The following is a 16,901-nucleotide window of genomic DNA, read 5'->3' as shown; positions in this document are numbered from 1 at the left end:
TATTTGGAACTTAAATAAAGTAGGGCCAGAGATATAGACTTGTGAGTTATCTGTATAGAGAAACTTCAAAATCAAACAGCTTGTAAATCATACCTCAAACAATTAGGCACCTAAGAAGGCTCTGGGAGAGGAAGTTCAAGGGAAGAATCTTCACGAATACCTACTCTTAGAGAAAAGAAAGGAGAGCAGAGAGAAAAATTGAGAAGAACAAATAATAAAAATTAAATCTCTGGAAGTCAAGAATAAAAAGGTTTCAAGGTGGCCGGGCGCTGTGGCTCATGCCTGTAATCCCAGCACTTTGGGAGGCCGAGTCGGGCGAATCACAAGGTCAGGAGATCAAGACCATCCTGGCTAATATGGTGAAATCCCATCACTACTAAAAATACAAAAAATTAGCCAGGTGCTGTGGCGGGTGCCTGTAGTCCCAGCTACCTGGGAGGCTGAGGCAGAAAAATGGCATGAACCCGGGAGGTGGAGCTTGGCAGTGAGCTGAGATCACACCACTGCACTCCAGCCTGGGTGACAGAGCGAGATTCCATCTCAAAAAAAAAAAAAAAAAAAAAAAAAGGTTTCAACGTGAGGATAGGCTGGGCGCAGCGGCTCATGCCTGTAATCCCAGCACTTTGGGAGGCCGAGGCTGGAGGACTGCTTGAGCCCAGGAGTTTGAGACCAACCTGGGCAACACTGGGAGACTCTGTCTCTACAAAAAATTCAAAAATTAGGCCGGGCACAGTGGCTGACGCCTAAGTGATGCTGGTAATCCCAGCACTTTGGGAGGCTGAGGCGGGCGGATCACCTGAGGTCAGTAGTTTGAGACAAGTCTGGCCAAAATGGTAAAACCCTGTCTCTACTAAAAATACAAAAATTAGCCACATGTGGTGGCACACGCCTGCGATCCCAGCTACTCGGGAGACTGAGGCAGGAGAATCACTTGACCCTGGGAGGCGAAGGTTGCAGTGAGCCGAGATCGCACCATTGCACTCCAGCCTGGGCGACACGGCGAGACTGTCTCAAAAATAAATAAATAAAATAAAATAAAAAAATAAAAAGCAGGGTGTGGTGGTATACACCTGTAGTCCCAGCTACTTGGGAGGCTGAAGTGGGAGGATCACTTGAGCCCCAGAGGTCACAAGATGGCAGTGAGCCGTGATGGGGTCACTGTACTCCAGCCTGGGTGACAGAGCAAGACCCTGTCTCAGAAAAACGAAACCAAGAAGGTAAGGAGGACAGTCCATGCTTCCAAAAAATACAGAAAACAGTATACTGTTAAAAGGCTGTAAGAGTCAGAACAGCTTTTCCCCTGGAATTATCTCAGAGATTGAATGGAATGCTGATTTTCTCTCTAGTAAAGAATCATAAAACACTAGGATTCGGCTGTCTCTTAGGTCTATAAAAATTATTTCCTGGGCTGGGTGCAGTGGCTCATACCTGTAATCCCAACACTTTGGGAGGCCGAGGCAGGTGGATCATGAGGTCAGGAGTTTGAGACCAGCCTGGCCAACATGGTGAAATCCCGTCTCTACTAAAAATACAAAAATCAGCTGGGTGTGGTGGAGCATGCCTGTAATCCCAGCTACTGGGGAGACTGAGGCAGGAGAATCACATAAACTGGAAGGCGGAGGTTGCAGGGAGCCAAGATTGTGCCACTGCACTCCAGCCTGGGCCAAAGAACGAAACTCTGTCTCCAAAAAAAAAAAAAAAAAAAAAAAAATTGTTTCCTTAAAAAACTCATTAGCTTACCAATATAGCATAACTATGTCTAAACAATGAAAAATGTCTTTATTCCTACTGTCATTTGAATACTTTATATACATATATTTATAAGAAATATTTAATTCTACCTTTCAGTTCATTTGCTTCATCATTTGGCTTTGAAAAGCCTTGGTTTTTTTTTTTTTGGCCAGGCACTGTGGCTCATGCCTGTAAACCCCACACTTTAGGCGGCCAGACCGGGCGGATCATGAGGTCAAGAGATCAAGACCATCTTGGCCAACAAGGTGAAACCCCGTCTCTACTAAAAACACAAAAATTAGCTGGGCATGGTGGGATGCACCTGTAGTCTTAGCTACTCGGAGGCTGAGGCAGGAGGATTGCTTGAACCCAATAGGAGAAGGCTGCAGTGAGCCAAGATCACGCCACTGCACTACAGGCTGATGACAAAGCAAGACGCCGTCTAAAAAAAAAAAAAAGTCCTGTTTTTAAAGACAGCATGTGTTATGAAAGAAAGAAAAGGGCTTTGGTGTCAAGCAGAGCTGGGTTTGAATTCTACCTCTACCACCTGCTTTCGAGTTTTTATTTTGTAAAATGGGATAATATCACCACCCTGCAGGAATTTAGAGGATTAAAGACAACGTATGCTAAGAGCCTGTATGTACACAGTAGGCATTTATATTATTTTTCTAGTTTTCCATCTGTATACCAGACTACATTTCCTAGAAGCCTAGACTTCCTTACCACTCAGCAATGATTCTCCAAACATCGTATACAATATAGGACACAGTTCCAAGTCTATGAAATCTGCCTACCCATTCTCTCTGGCGTTTTAAAGAATTCAGAGAGCTCCGTTAATATCTTCTTTCAAGTATTCATGTTCTACGAACTACAGTAAGGCAGTCTACCCAGGAACCCACAATATAAGCCTCCCTAAGTTTTTCTCCCTCTTTTAATTAAAAAAAATTTTTTTTACTATTATTATTGTAGAGACGGAGTCTCACTATCTTGCCGAGTAGTCTCAAACTCCTGAGTTCAAGTAATCCTCCTACCTTGGCCTCCCAAAGTGCTGGGATTATAGGCATGAACCACCACACCTGGCCTCTTCTCCCTCTTGAAGGTTCTGAGGATATCCAACATGGAGGACTGCAAAGCAATCACCATGGATAATGATGAGGATTCAAACTACGAATAAGGAACTTTGTTCCTTCTTTGAATTAATGCCTTCTCTCCCTACTGGTAACATCAAATGCCCAGTGTTTATAGTTTACCGGCTTTAATTCTTTTTTTTTTTTTTTTTTGAGACAGAGTCTCACTCTGTCACCCAGGCTGGAGTACAGTGTTGTGATCCTGGCTCACTGCAACCTCTGCCTTCCGGGTTCAAGCAATTCTCCTGCCTCAGCCTCCCAAGTAGCTGGGACTACAGGCGCATGCCACTGCAGCTGACTAATTGTTGTATTTTTAGTAGAGATGGAGTTTTGCTATGTTGGCCAGGTTGGTCTCGAACTCTTGGCCTCAGGTGATCCACCCGCCTCAGCCTCCCAAAATGCTGGGATTACAGGCATAAGCCACCATGCGTGGCCTCTGGTTTTAATTCTAATAACAGTATTTCAGACTATGTCAGGAACGCACTCTAACCCTTAAGTGTTAATTTCCAGCAGCAGAACTAAGAATCTTTTTTTTTTTTTTTTTAAAGAGACAAGGTCTTGCTATGTTGCCCAGGCTAGCCTGAAACTCCTCAGCTCAAGCAGTCCTCCCAACTCAGCCTCCTGAGTAGTCAGGATTACAAGTACACGCCACTGCACCTGGCTAAGAGACCTTTCTATAAAAACATCCAAGCACGTTTATCTCAATTTAACTAATTCTTAGGGAAATCTACTTTTCATTTTGTTTCCATCTCGATTTATGTTTACATCAGAAGTCTGTTGCCATTAACAGTTTTTGCCATTTATATTTCAAATTTTTTCTTAAATTGCTGGAGGGGATTTAAGATGAAAAAATGATGCTCCAAAGGTACAACTTACAATAAAACAGTGAAGAGAGGCTTAAAACATCAAGAAGTGCCTTCCTACAGGTTAGGTTAGAAGAAAGGGTCTAATGTTGGATCCTAAGTAAGGTTACCAAAACATACCTGGTAATGTGCCAATGATTAAAGTACACCAGAGGAATACAGTCACTTGGCTACTACTAGAGGTAAACCCTATAGTAGCTTTCCAGATGGCTAAGAAAAAACCAGGAAGAAAAAAAAAAAAAGGCATGTGAGGCAAATATGTATGCTTAACTTCAGAACTTGGCCAGACTTCCTTAAACAGTATCTTCAGAGGATAAATAGCAAATATCTAATCTCAGATACAATGATGAAAATTTTTGCAATGACCCAATCCACTAGACATACTATTAATACATTTCATTAATAAGATGCCATCTTTGTCATATTAATTACTCCCCAGTGCCCTACTGGCAACCTCAAGGCAGCCTCCGTTGATTAATTTATCTGTATCATAACACATTTCTGGGGTTAGGTGGTACTTGAGAAATCTGGCTTCTGGCCCAGGAACTATGTCCTGTAGAGGTAGAGATAAAAAAAAAACTGCTACAAAGAAGTGACTAATTCATAAAATTCATCACTCACCAATTTTTGAAAAGCTTTCAAAGACTTTCTACTCACTCCAAGAGCAGAATGACTAAATCAATAAAGAGCAAGTAGCCTCCTTTTCTGACTAACAGCAATGACGTTTCTTGGGTACATTCGTGAAAATAAAAGATGAAGCTTTTAATATTACTACAAAGCTAAGCTAAAACTCAATGGCTTTTGGCTCTAAAATGAAAATATATAAAGTCACCACTCCATGCCTATTGCTGATTCAATTAATTCAGTTGCCTGCGTTCCAAACAGGTGAGGGTAAACAGCAGATTATCTTAGCTCACTGATAATCTGCTTTAAAAAAAAAAAAAAAAAAAAAAAAGCTAATTCAGTCTCGGAGACTTAAAAACTAACTCTAACACCAATGTTATGCAATACAAAGTCCTGTTTGGATACCATTATTTCTCTTTTATAATCTGGGTATTTCCTAGACATGTTTAGAATAAACTTTTCTACAGCAAAAATGATGGAGTAATGAATCTATCTACTGAAAGCATTTTAATAGTCACTTTATGATTTTAAAAGTCTATAACTCACCTGATAGAATACAAGACTTAGAGGATGAAACTCAAGATCCCAGTCTTTCACAACAGGGTGTGCTTCTATACAATGTCTCTTTACTAGAATCTGTTTGTTTTTAAAATGTCAGTATTGTTTTAAACTGGCAACAAAGAGGCTGCTTTCTTTCAGCTCTCTGTAGACAAGCTTCTGTCTTAGGTTGGTCCTACTCAACACTAAGGACCATGGCATCGGGACTGATTCTTTTTTTTTTTTGAGACCAGGTCTCGCTCTGTTGCCCAAACTAAAGTGCAGTGGTGCAATCTCAGCTCACCGCAGCCTCTACTCCTGGACTCGATATTCCCACCTCAGCCTCCCAAGGAGATAGGAGTGCAAGTACTTGCCCCATGCTTGGCTATCTTTTTAACTTTTTATAGAGACGAGGTCTCAACATCACCTAGGCTGGACTTGAACAACTAGGCTCAAGTGATCCTCCCACCTTGGCCTCCCAAAAGTGCTGGGATTACAGCTATGAGCCAACCGCACTTGGCCTGGCAGATTTTTATACATTTAATTGACTGCACTTAGCAGGACGCAGAGGCTCACGCCTGTAATCCTGTTCTGCGAGGCTGAGGCAGGAGGACTGCTTGAGCCCAGGAGTTCGAGATCAGCCTGGGCAATATGGTGAAACCTCATCTTTATAAAAAATACAACAATTAGCCAGGTATGGTGGCGTGCACCTGTAGTCCCAGCTACTCGAGAGGCTGAGATGGGAGGAACACCTAAACTCAGGAGGTCGAGGTTGCAGTGAGCCATGATGGTGCCACTGCACTCCACCCCAGGTGACAGAGTGAGAACCTGTTTCAAAAATAAATAAATAGACTGCACTTTAAGAGGTTGGTGGTGAGAACTAAAAGGTCACAAGCATTCTTAGCCTTCCACTCCAACCATCCTAGGAAATACTACCTAATAAGATGTCATAATTCTTAAGTAAACACCTAAAACCCTGGAAATATAAAAATATCTTCAAGCTGGGTGCTGTGGCTATGCCTGTAATCCCAGCACTTTGGGAGGCCAAGATGGGAGCATCACTTGAGATGAGCTGGCCAAGTAAGACCTCATCTCTAAAAAAAAAAAAAAAAAATTAGCTAGGTATGGTGATATGCCTGTGGTCCCAGCTACTCAGTTGAGGTGGGAAGATCACTTGAGCCCAGGAGTTTGAGACCAGCCTGGGCAACAAAGTGAGACCCTACCTCTACAAAAACCAAAAATAAAAAAAAACTTTAGAAGACAAAAAGTTTACAGTGTGGCCCACAGACTAGAAATACTGATTTACTATACACAGATGTTACCTGGGGATTCTTACCCAGCACATAAGGAAAGAGAGTCCAAGTTATCCCTTTCAAAGTATTTTCTTTTCTCCTCCCACCCTTTCCGTCACCCGACATGGATCTTCAGAGTTCATAAAAACAAAAATGATATAAATGCAATCTCAACCCATCTCACCACCACCCTGGAGAGTCCTTACCTTACAATGGAGAATTCAGACCCTGGATGATGGCAGTTAAAAGTTCATCAAATCTAAACTGATCACTGGTGTGAATGACACAGCCGCTTTCATTGCGATATTATCAGTACTTAATTTTCATGTGCCCTTGCCAAAAAGATGTGAAAGAAAAGCCAACAAAGGGTTTAAAACTCTTCATCTGTGCTGTCATATTATTAAGATGGTCCAGCTGTGGAGGTGAAAAAAGAACTCTTTGGCCGGGCACGGTGGCTAACATCTGTAAACCCAGCACTTTGGGAGGCCAAGGAGGGCGGATCATGAGGTCAGGAGATTGAGACCATCCTGGCCAACATGGTGAAACCCCTCCTCTACTAAAAATACAAAAATTAGCTGGTCAAGGTGGCGCATGCCTGTAATCCCAGCCACTCGGGAGGTTGAGGCAGGAGAATCACCTGAACCAGTTGGAGGTTGCAGTGAGCTGAGATCGCGCCACAGCATCCCAGCCTGGCAACAGAGCGAGACTCCATCTCAAAAACAAACAAACAAGCAAACAAAACCCTCTTCATTCCTAACTCCCTAGCCCTGATTCACTTTAAAAAGAAATGAAAACCTTCTCCTCATACAGTTCTTTGATAATTTGTTGATGAGGATCACTGTACAGCCCCACAACAAGGAAAAAAATGTATTCCCTTCATGGCAAAAAAGGAAAGTATAAAAGGTAGTTGCAGGAGAGGTAAACAACATTGTAGCAGAAAGGGAAAGAATTGCAACACTGCCAACTCTGATCAGGTGTGCTAACAGAGACACCAAGAAGCAGGAACCAATGAACAAAAAAATTTACTGATGTTTAAGAATACATTTTGAAATATACATACACCAATATCTAATATTCTGTCCTCTGGTTATGAACCCCCACCAGGGGATTCATGTTCAGAAGACAATTCTAGGTGGGCACTTACAAAGGACATGTCTAAGTTGATCAATTAAAAATCTGTTGGGAAAATTAACCAGAAAAATATGTTTTAAGGCAAAATGTAAAAGCAGCATAAATTGATGTATAACTTTTTCAAAGCTATATCAATGATATGCAGAAAAAAACAAAACATTTTTTGAGTGTGTACCACGTGCTCTTAGATTACTAAGAGCTTTAAATAGATTCCCTATAATACTAACAATGACCCTGGGAGGTAAGCGGTATTATCACACTTTTAGAGTTGTGGAAATTAAGAGTCAGAGAAGTTTAAGTAACTTGCTCAAGTTCACATGGCTAAGAAATATTAGTCTAGTATTTAAACCTTAAAATTAAATTAAAAGTCTGTCCAATCTCTAAAGACTGTCCTTTTCTCTTTATATCTTACTGATACACATACACACCATCACTAATCATTTTATTCCAGTACATAATTAGCGTTTTCTAATTCAGTCATCAAATGGAATAAAACTCACCAGCGTCACTCAATCTTTTCCCACTACAAATCATAAAGATATTAGGAATCAGCCAGGCCTGCCTTCCAGTCACTTAGCTTTTCTGTCACATGCCATGAGCCTCTAGTCTCTGCTACCAGAAACCTGAAAGCTTCAGGAAAACTGCATTTATAAGTATGTTCTGACTCCCTTTTTGGCACCAACCCATGCTGCTGAATGCCCAGGATGTTTCTTCTGCTAACCAAGAATTCTTCAGACCAGCTACAAAAGAAAGAGCAGCCACTATTTATTTATTTATTTTTTTACAAAAAATTTCCCACTATATCCTAAAAAGTCGGAATTCTGAAATAGACTGGACTCAGACACCAACTAAAAGCAGCATCACTCATCACTCCCCAGCTTTTAGTTACAAGCAGCTAAATATTCTCCTCTAAATACCAAGGGATGACAACCCAAAGCTGTCAGAGGGGAAGAGATCTGATTTGACAACAGGCTGAACAGAACGCAGGCAAACTAAGTTCCAGTTTTTAATAACGTAAGAAATATGATCGACACACAGACAAAATACAACGAAAATGAATAAAGAAGAAAAGAAGACATGGGGTAGGGGGCACGCACTCACTCCTAGGCATAAGTCATTTGAAGACATACAGCAATAGTTTAGGACGGAAAGACAAGAAGCCCACAGACAATTAAACTTGTAAAAGTAATTCAACCAGAGCTGGAACAAAGCCAAGAACAACACCCAAACTCTTTGGGAAACTGGTAGGAATTTTATGACTGTAGTGGTCAGCAGTTGAGCATCAGGGTAGTCTGTCTTGAACTCAAGAATTTTAATGCCTCCAACTCCCACTCACCTTTCCTCCTTTTATCACTGAAGTAAGGCCAAGTTGAGCTCCTGAGAAAATAGGTCTGTCGATTCACTGAAGGACTGAGAAAAGTTAAAATTTACATGGCAAAGGTGTGTCTTCTACTGAACATAATAAAAATATTTATGAATACACTTCAGTATGTTTAGGCCTTCTCAAAACTATTTAAAAGCAGAATAATTTATCTAATTCTAATTACAGAATAACCCACACGCATATGGAAATAAAATGAACCAACACGAAGATAAGAAGCCAGGCAAGTAATCTCCCAGCTCCACTAAAACGTAAAGTCATTTAAAAGGATAACCTGAATCTTTTCAACGCTAAACCATAACCAAACAACCTCTCAACAAGAAGCCACAGAGCAGAGGGGGAAATCCCGGAGAGAATGTGATAGCGCTAGTGCCGGTTTGTTTACAGAGACTCCAGTAACAATCATGAGTCAGAAATTCAAGCCACCAGATGCTTTCCAACTAACAGGGACCAAATGGGACCGTTCTAAGATATCCTAAAAGATTTGGGAGTTAGAGGAGGTAAACTAAGAGAATTATAACACAAAGGGTACAAGACCACAAGGCAACAACCGACTCCGGGATTCTTGGACCTCCGCCTTCCGTACAAAGTGCTGGGCCTGGGAACTTGGGATGGGGGAGGGGGACCCATTGCGCGGTGGCCCTGAGGTGACGGGGAGACGCAGGGCGAGCCATGTCCCTCAATCTAAGGGGAGAAATAGGAGCGCACAAATGGGTCACCCAACGAAGCAAGGCGTCCCTGTGAACTGTGGGGCTGGCTCTTGGGGGCAACCCCAGGGCTGACCTGAGGAAAGGACAACCAGTATTCCCGGCGATGACTTCGGGTCGGCGGAAGGAAAAGACCTGAGCGCTAAGAGCTTGGGAAAGGGGTCAGGCCCATCCTTAAGGGAAACCGGCTGGGGAGCGGAGGGGGGGCAGGCCGAGCCGGAACGAGACACAGACCGGGTAAGGTCAAGGGGGGGGTGTCCGGCTGGGGCAGTTACAAGCACGGGAATCGGCGAGGCTCAGCAGCCCGCTTCCCGTCTTGGGTCATCCTTCTGCTAGCGGCTGCTCCGACTGTTCCAGGCCCAGCCGCCCCGTCCACTGCCACCACCAACGCCGCCGCCATCTTACACTGGCCAGCGGCCGCCACCACCACCGCCTCCGCTCTCTGCGCTTGCGCCTGCGCTGCCACGCTTTCCGGCCCCGTTTGCGACGATGTGCTCGAGAAGACTGAGGGAAGAGTGGTCGCGCGAGCTCACGGCTCGCAACCCTCCTCGAAGGACGCACAAGGGGCGGGGCTTAAAGCCAACGGAAAACAGAGGGAGGGGCGCGTGCGCATTACCGAAGAGGCAAAGTTGTTTTTGTAGTTTCTTCGGGCTTGCTTTTCTTGTGATACTCAAATGCGAGTTAGGGGCTTCCCAGAGTTGTGATAGAAATAAACTAAATTTCCAAGGGATCGACAGGCTACCTCCTGGATGATGGCCAATTTTGCCGTTTTTGAATACTGGGAACGAGCAATGATTGCCACAAGGATTTTTCTGAAAATCCCCGTTTCCTTTCAGGACTTCGTTTCCTTAAGTGGTTTCTATACTATCGAGGCCCATTTTCCCCTGAGAGTCTCCATTTACGTATTTTTAAAGAAGGGGCTTAGTAGCTTGAGGTGTAGCTATTCCAGAGGCTCTTTTCTGAAGAGGGGTGGTGTGGTAAAGGTTCCCATATCGGGTGATAAGGGGCGACTGTTGTACTCTGTTTCGTTATGACACCTACAGGAACCGTGCAGAGGATTAATCCCAGCTGCCAAGCTGCGGAATTTTTTTTTTTTTTTTTTTCCCCAACCAGAAGGCCAGGGTGCAAAAATCTGACCCTTTCTCACCTCTCCTACCGCTACTCTCCTAGTCCAAGTCATTATATATTACTTAAGACTACCGCAATAGAAACTTACCTCGTTTGTCTATTTCCATTATTGCCATTACAGTTAAACATAAGGCAGCCAGAGTGATTTTTTTAAATGTAAGGTCTGGCCGGGCCCGGTGGCTTATGCCTGTAATCCTAGCACTTTGGGAGACGGATGTGGGCGGATGTGGGCGGATGCGGATCACTTGAGGTCAGGAGCTCGAAACCAGGCCAACATGGTGAAACCCGTCTCTACTAAAATTACAAAAAAAAAAAAAAAATTACCCGGCGTGGTGGAGCGTGCCTGCAATCCCAGCTACTTGGGAGGCTGAGGCAGGAGAATCGCTTGAACCCGGAGGCGGAGGTTCAGTGAGCCGAGATCGCACCACTGCACTCCAGCCTGGGTGATGGAATGAGACTCCATCTCAAAAAAAAAGTAAGGTCGTATTATTTCCCCAGTCCCCACCTTGTTCAAAACCTCCAATAGCTTCCCATCACATAATAAAAGTCAAAAGTATGATAGCCTTAGAGGCCATCAAAAAATCAGTTGCCTCTAAGAAGGGCCCTACATGATCTGATCTAGCACCTGCCTATTTATCTGATTCATCTCCTCCTGCACTGCCTAGCTCTGTTCTAGCCTCACTAGCCTTACTGTCACTCCAATCAAAGCATGTCCCAGCCCTAAGGTTTTTTCCTTTTCTTGGAATGTCCATCTACTAGATCTTTACTAGACTTGAAGTGACTATTGAAATCCTACTTCCTAAGACAGGCAGCTCTTGACTATTTTAACTAAAATGGAACCTCATGCCATTATTCTCCTCTATCTATCCCCTTACTCTGCACTGTTTTTTTCGTAACATTTTTTACCTATAACATTTAATCTAAAATTACATATTTGTAATCCAGCTATACTACTAGAATATAAATTCTTGAGGGCAAGGACTATGTTTTTATCATCTTTGTAATCTCAACACCTAGAAGAGGACTACAGCACAAAGTAGCTATTTAATGCCCCACCATCCTATTCATTCTTTCATTCATTCAGTCAACAACTATTTATTGAATTCCTGCTCTGGAAGGCCCTGTTCTATGTGCTGGGGCTGCAACAGTGAATAGAACCAAGATTCTTGCATTCATGGAACTTACTAGTGCAAGGGTTGGGAGCATAGGAGGAGGGGAAAGACACACAGATAATAAAGTTATTAAGAGTACTGTAAAGGAAAATAAAGCAGAATAAAAATAGGTTACATGGATGGGTGTGCTCTTTTACATAGGGGGTTCAGGGAAGGCTCCTCTGCTGAGGTGACATCTAAATAAAGGTTTGAAGTGAGACAGTAAGCTATACATACTTGGGAAAGAACATTTCAAGCAGAAGAAACAACAAGGTAAAGACCCTGCAGCTTGAGTGTGCTTGGCAAGGAAGCCACCGTGGCAAAAGAAGAGATAGGAACTTAGTTTGGAGAAACAAGATGGGAGCCAGATCACTTACCGACTTATGGACCAATGAAAGGACTTTGAATTTTATCCTAAGAATGCTGGGAAGCCATGGAGGGTTTTGAGTAAAAGAGTGGCATGATCTGATTTGTAATTGAAGATGTTCACTGTGGTTGATTCTTTGAGAACTCCCTATAGGGAAGCCAAATAGAAGCTAAAAGACCAGTTAGGAAGCTATTGAAGAAGACCTACAAGACGAGTGTTGCAATGAAAGTGGTAGGATTCAGGATGTACTCTGAAAGTGGTGGAGAGGTGATGTGTTAATAGATTGAATGTGGGGGACAAGATAAAGACAAGAATCAAAAATCAGTAAAAAAGTACAAAAGTCAAAGTACAAAATACAAAAATCAGTTTGATTTGAGTAACTGGATAGTGATGTCGTTTACTGAGATAGCGCATGTGGGGAGACAGGAGCAAGGGTTTCTTTTTTTGGCAGGGGGAACGTCCAATTTTACTTCAGACATATTAAAGTGGAGATCCCTATTAGATTTCCGAATGGAGTTACTGAGTAAACAATTGGAAATATGAACCTGGAGCTCATAGAAGGGACAGTGAGAGGTATAAATTAAGGAGTAGTTAAGTTATAAATGGCATACATAGCCACGGGGTGGAGAGAAATCAATGTGGAAGAAAAGAGAAGCAGTTTAAAGACTGAGACCTCTAATCCTGAGGCATTCCGAAATAAAGGTCAGAGAGGAGGAACATACAACAAAATTTATTTTAAAAGAGTAGCCAGGAAATAGGAAGAAAACTCAAAAGTGAGGGGTCTTATAAAACTAACCAAAAAAAGGCTTCAAGAAGGGGCTATAATCTCCATCATTCCTGCTCATGAAACAGGTTAAGATCACTGAAAATTGACCATCGGATTTGGAAAATGGAGAATCAGACCATGGCAAGTCATCTTAGTGGAGTTATAGGGATAGAGGCCTCTCTTTCTACGATCTGCTTTTTGTACCGTTTTGTGGACACAATGGTTATTACCACCAAATCAATTGCCATTACCACTGAATTGTCCCTTTCTTATTTGGGCTTTCCTATTTAATTTGAGGTTGTGATGATTATTATCCTTTGTATATCTATCTTATCTCTCTAATCATTTATTCAATTAGCTTCTCTTCCCCTTCATTCTATGTGTTCTTTCAGTGATTGTATCCATTCTTACATTTAAACTACTGTCCAGGGCTGGGCGCAGTGGGTCACATCTGTAATCCCAGCACTTTGGAAGGCCAAGGTGGGTGGATCATTTGAGCTCAGGCCCAGCCTGGGCAACATGGCAAAACCTCGTCTCTCCAAAAAATAGAAAAATTAGCTGGGCATGGTAGCGTGACCTGTAGTCCCAGCTACTCAGGAGGCTGAGGTAGGAAGATCTCTTGAGCCTGGGAGGCAGAGGTTGCAGTGAGCTGAGGTCACACCACTGCACTCCAGCCTGGATGACAGAGTGAGACCCTGTTTCCAAAAAAAAGAAAAACTACCATCTACATAATGATGACTTCCAAGTCCTTATTTCCAACTCAGGCTTTAGACTCACATACCTGATGGCCAATGGCACCTTTTTTTTTTTTTTTTTAACAGCTTTCTTTCTCCTTTTTCTCTTTCCTTCTTTCTTTCTCTTTTCTTTCTGTTTCTTCCCTCCCTTTCTCTCTCTTTTCTTTTCTTTCTCTTTTTCCTTTCTCTCTCTCTCTCTTTTTTTTCTTTCTCTCTTTCTTTCTAGACAGAGTCTCTGTCACTCAGGCTGCAGTGCAGTGGCACAATCTTGGCTCACTGCAACCTCAGCCTCCCAGATTCAAGCTGTTCTCCTGCCTCAGCTTCCCGAGTAGCTGGGATTACAAGCACCCGTCACCACACCCGGCTAATGATTATATTTTTAGTAGAGATGAGGTTTCACCATGCTGGCCAAGCTGGTCTTGAACTCCTGGCCTCAAGTGATCCACCCACCTCGGCCTCCCAAAGTGCTGGGATTACAGGCATAAGTCACCGCACCCAGCCTTTAACAGCTTTATTCATATAAATTCACATACATATAATTCACATACAGTTCATTCATTTGAAGTATATAATTGGCCAGGCACAGTGGCTCACTCCTGTAATCCCAGCATTTTGGGAGGCTGAGGCAGGCAGATTGCTTGAGTCCAGAAGTTCGAGACCAGCCTGGGCAACATGATGAAACCCCATCTCTACAAAATAAAATACAAAAATTAGCCAGGTGTGGTGGCATGCACCTGTAAGTCCCAGCTACTTAGGAGGCTGAGGTGGGAGGATCACTTGAACCCAGGAGGCAGAAGTTGCAGTGAGCTGAGATCACACCACTGTACTGCAGCCTGGGCAACAGAGGGAGAGGCTGTCTCAAAAAGAAAGAAAGAAACAAACAAAAAGTATAAATTCACTCATTTAAAGTATATACTTAAATGGCATTTTTTGGGGAAAAAATGTATTCCTAGGTTTAAAAAAAAAAGTATACATTTCAATGGCTTTCTGTATACTCATAGACACATGTGACTATCACCACAGTCAATTTTAAAGTATTTTCACCACCTCAAAAAGAAACCTAGTGCCTTTTAAGCTAATCCCCATTCCATCTTCCCATTCCCCCAACCAGAACCCTAAGAAACCATTCACCTATTTTCTGTGTCTATAGATTCCTTTACTCTAGACTTTCATATGAATGGAATCACATAGTATGTGGTCTTTTGTGACTGGCTTCTTTAACTTAGCACAATGTTTTCAAGGTTCATCCATGTTGTAGCATTAATCAGTACTTCATTTCACCTTATGGCCAAATAATATTCCATAGTGTGGATGAACCACATTTTATGTGTTCATCTGTTGATGAATATTTCAGTTGTTTCCACCTTTTGGCTATTATGAATAATGTTGCTATCAACATTAATATACAAGTTTCTGTGTGAATGTGTTTTCATTTCTCTTGGGTATATACCTAGGAATGAATGGAATTGCTGGGTCATATGGTTAACTCTATATTTAAACATCTGAGGAACTGCCAGGCTGTTTTCCAATGCAGTTGTACCATTTTACATTCCCAGCAGCAGTGTATGAAAATTCCAATTTCTCCCCATCCTTGACAACACTTATCTCACTTTTTGATTCTAGTCATCCCAGTGGTTGTGAAGTGGTATCTCATTGTGGTTTTGATCTGCAATTCTCTGATGACTAATGATGTCGAGTATTTCTTCATGTGCTTACATAGGTCATTTTTATGTCTTTTCTGGAGGAATGTCTATTCAGATCCTTTGCCCACTTTTAAATTGATTTTTCTTTAAAAAAAAAAAAAATTTTTTTTTTTTTTTTTGAGTCAAAGTCTTGCTCTGTCCACCCAGGCTGTAGTGCACTGGTGTGATCTTGGCTCACTGCAACTTCTGCCTCCCAAGTTCAAGCAATTCTCTTGCCTCAACCTCCCACATAGCTGGGACTACAGGTGCACGCCACCACACCCAGCTAATTTTTGTAGAGACTGGGTTTCGCCATGTTGGCCAGGTTGGTCTCAAACTCCTGACCTCAGGATATCTGCCCACCTTGGCCTCCCAAAGTGCTGGGATTACAGGCATGAGCCACCACACCCGGCCAAAAAACAATTTTTTAAGGAACCGTGGCTCACTGTTGCTCAGGTTGGAGTACAGTGGTTATTCACAGGCACAATCATAGTATAATGCAGCCTTGAATTCCTGGCCTCAAGGGATCCTCCTGCGTAGCTAGGACTACAAGTGCATACCACCATGCCCAACAGATTTTCTTTTTTCTGAGACGGGTCTTGCTCTGTCACGAACACAGTTTATCGCAACCCTGACCTCCTGGGCTCAAGCAATCCTCCTGCCTCAGACTCCTGTGTAGCTGGGACCACAGGCACATGCCACCATGCCCAGCTAATTTTTTTTTTAGAGACAAGGTCTCTTTGTTGTCCAGGCTGTTCTTGAACTCCTGAGCTCAAGCAATCCTCCTGCCTTGGCCTCCCAAAGTGCTGGGATACGGATGACAGCCACCACACTCAGCCCAGACTTTTTTTTTTGAGATGGAGTTTTGCTCTTGTTGCCTGGGCTGCAGTGCAATGGTGCGATCTCGGCTCACTGCAACCTCCACCTCCTGAGTTTAAGTGATTCTCCTGCCTCAGCCTCCCAGGTAGCTGGGATTACAGGCACCCGCAACCACATGCAGTTAATTTCTGTATTTTTAGTAGAGATGGGGTTTCACCACGTTGGCCACACTGTTCTCAAACTCCTGACCTCAGGTGATCCACCCGCCTCGGCCTCCCAAAGTGCTGGGATTACAGGCGTGAGCCACCATGCCCGGCCCAGATTGCCTTTTTATTATTAAGGATATATTCTAGATACAAGTCTCTTATCAGATATGTGATTTGCAAATATTTTCTCCCTTTCTGCAGGTTGTGTTTCATCATGATGTCCCTAAAGCACAAAACTTTTAAATTTTGATGTGTTCAAACTTATATTTTTGTTGTTGCTCATGCATTTGGTGTCATATCTAAGGATCCTTTGCAAAACCCAAAGTCATGAAGATTTTACCTCTGTGTTGTCTTCTAAGAACTTTAGTTTTAATTCTTTTATGTCATTCATCGATTTTATCTTTTGTAAATAGTGTGAGGTAAAAATTGAACTTCAATCCTTTGCATGTGGCTATCCAGTTGTCCCAGCACCATTTGTTGAAAAACTATTATTTCCATATGGGATGGTCCTGGCACCCTTGTCAAAAATCAATTGACTATATATATGAGTTTATTTCTGGAATCTTAATTCTATTCCATTGATCACCACATCAATTCTTGTGCCAGTTCCACATTGTATTTCTTCTTTCTTTTTTTTGGACAGGGTCTCACTTTA

The 16,901-nt window shown here is 42.6% G+C and overlaps 1 protein-coding gene across 12 annotated transcripts in view; it reads right to left on the bottom strand.

Annotated features, from left to right (window-relative positions):
• DCAF8 (DDB1 and CUL4 associated factor 8) overlaps positions 1-9,902 on the bottom strand; it is a 46,049-nt gene extending 36,147 nt beyond the window's left edge. Inside the window, exons 1-3 of one of the 12 annotated variants that reach the window (XM_007976500.3) lie at positions 9,799-9,902; positions 8,642-8,715; positions 3,842-3,931 (exon numbers count right to left, since the gene is read on the bottom strand). Coding sequence is in view for 1 of the 12 variants with exons in the window: in XM_073008224.1 (XP_072864325.1) it covers positions 2,763-2,850 (88 nt within the window). In the remaining 11 variants the exon portion in view is untranslated. Of the gene's footprint in view, positions 1-2,762; positions 2,857-3,841; positions 3,932-8,641; positions 8,716-9,469 lie in introns of those variants that run through there. The other 11 variants (XM_073008225.1, XM_007976516.3, XM_007976502.3 and 8 more) reach the window with 11 other exon arrangements.
• Positions 9,903-16,901: the final 6,999 nt, after the last annotated feature.

The sequence above is a fragment of the Chlorocebus sabaeus genome, chromosome 20, assembly GCF_047675955.1.
Source record: "Chlorocebus sabaeus isolate Y175 chromosome 20, mChlSab1.0.hap1, whole genome shotgun sequence".
NCBI lineage: Eukaryota > Metazoa > Chordata > Mammalia > Primates > Cercopithecidae > Chlorocebus > Chlorocebus sabaeus.
The sequence above is the reverse complement of the archived record's forward strand: the minus strand, read 5'-3'. Positions and strand labels throughout refer to the sequence as shown.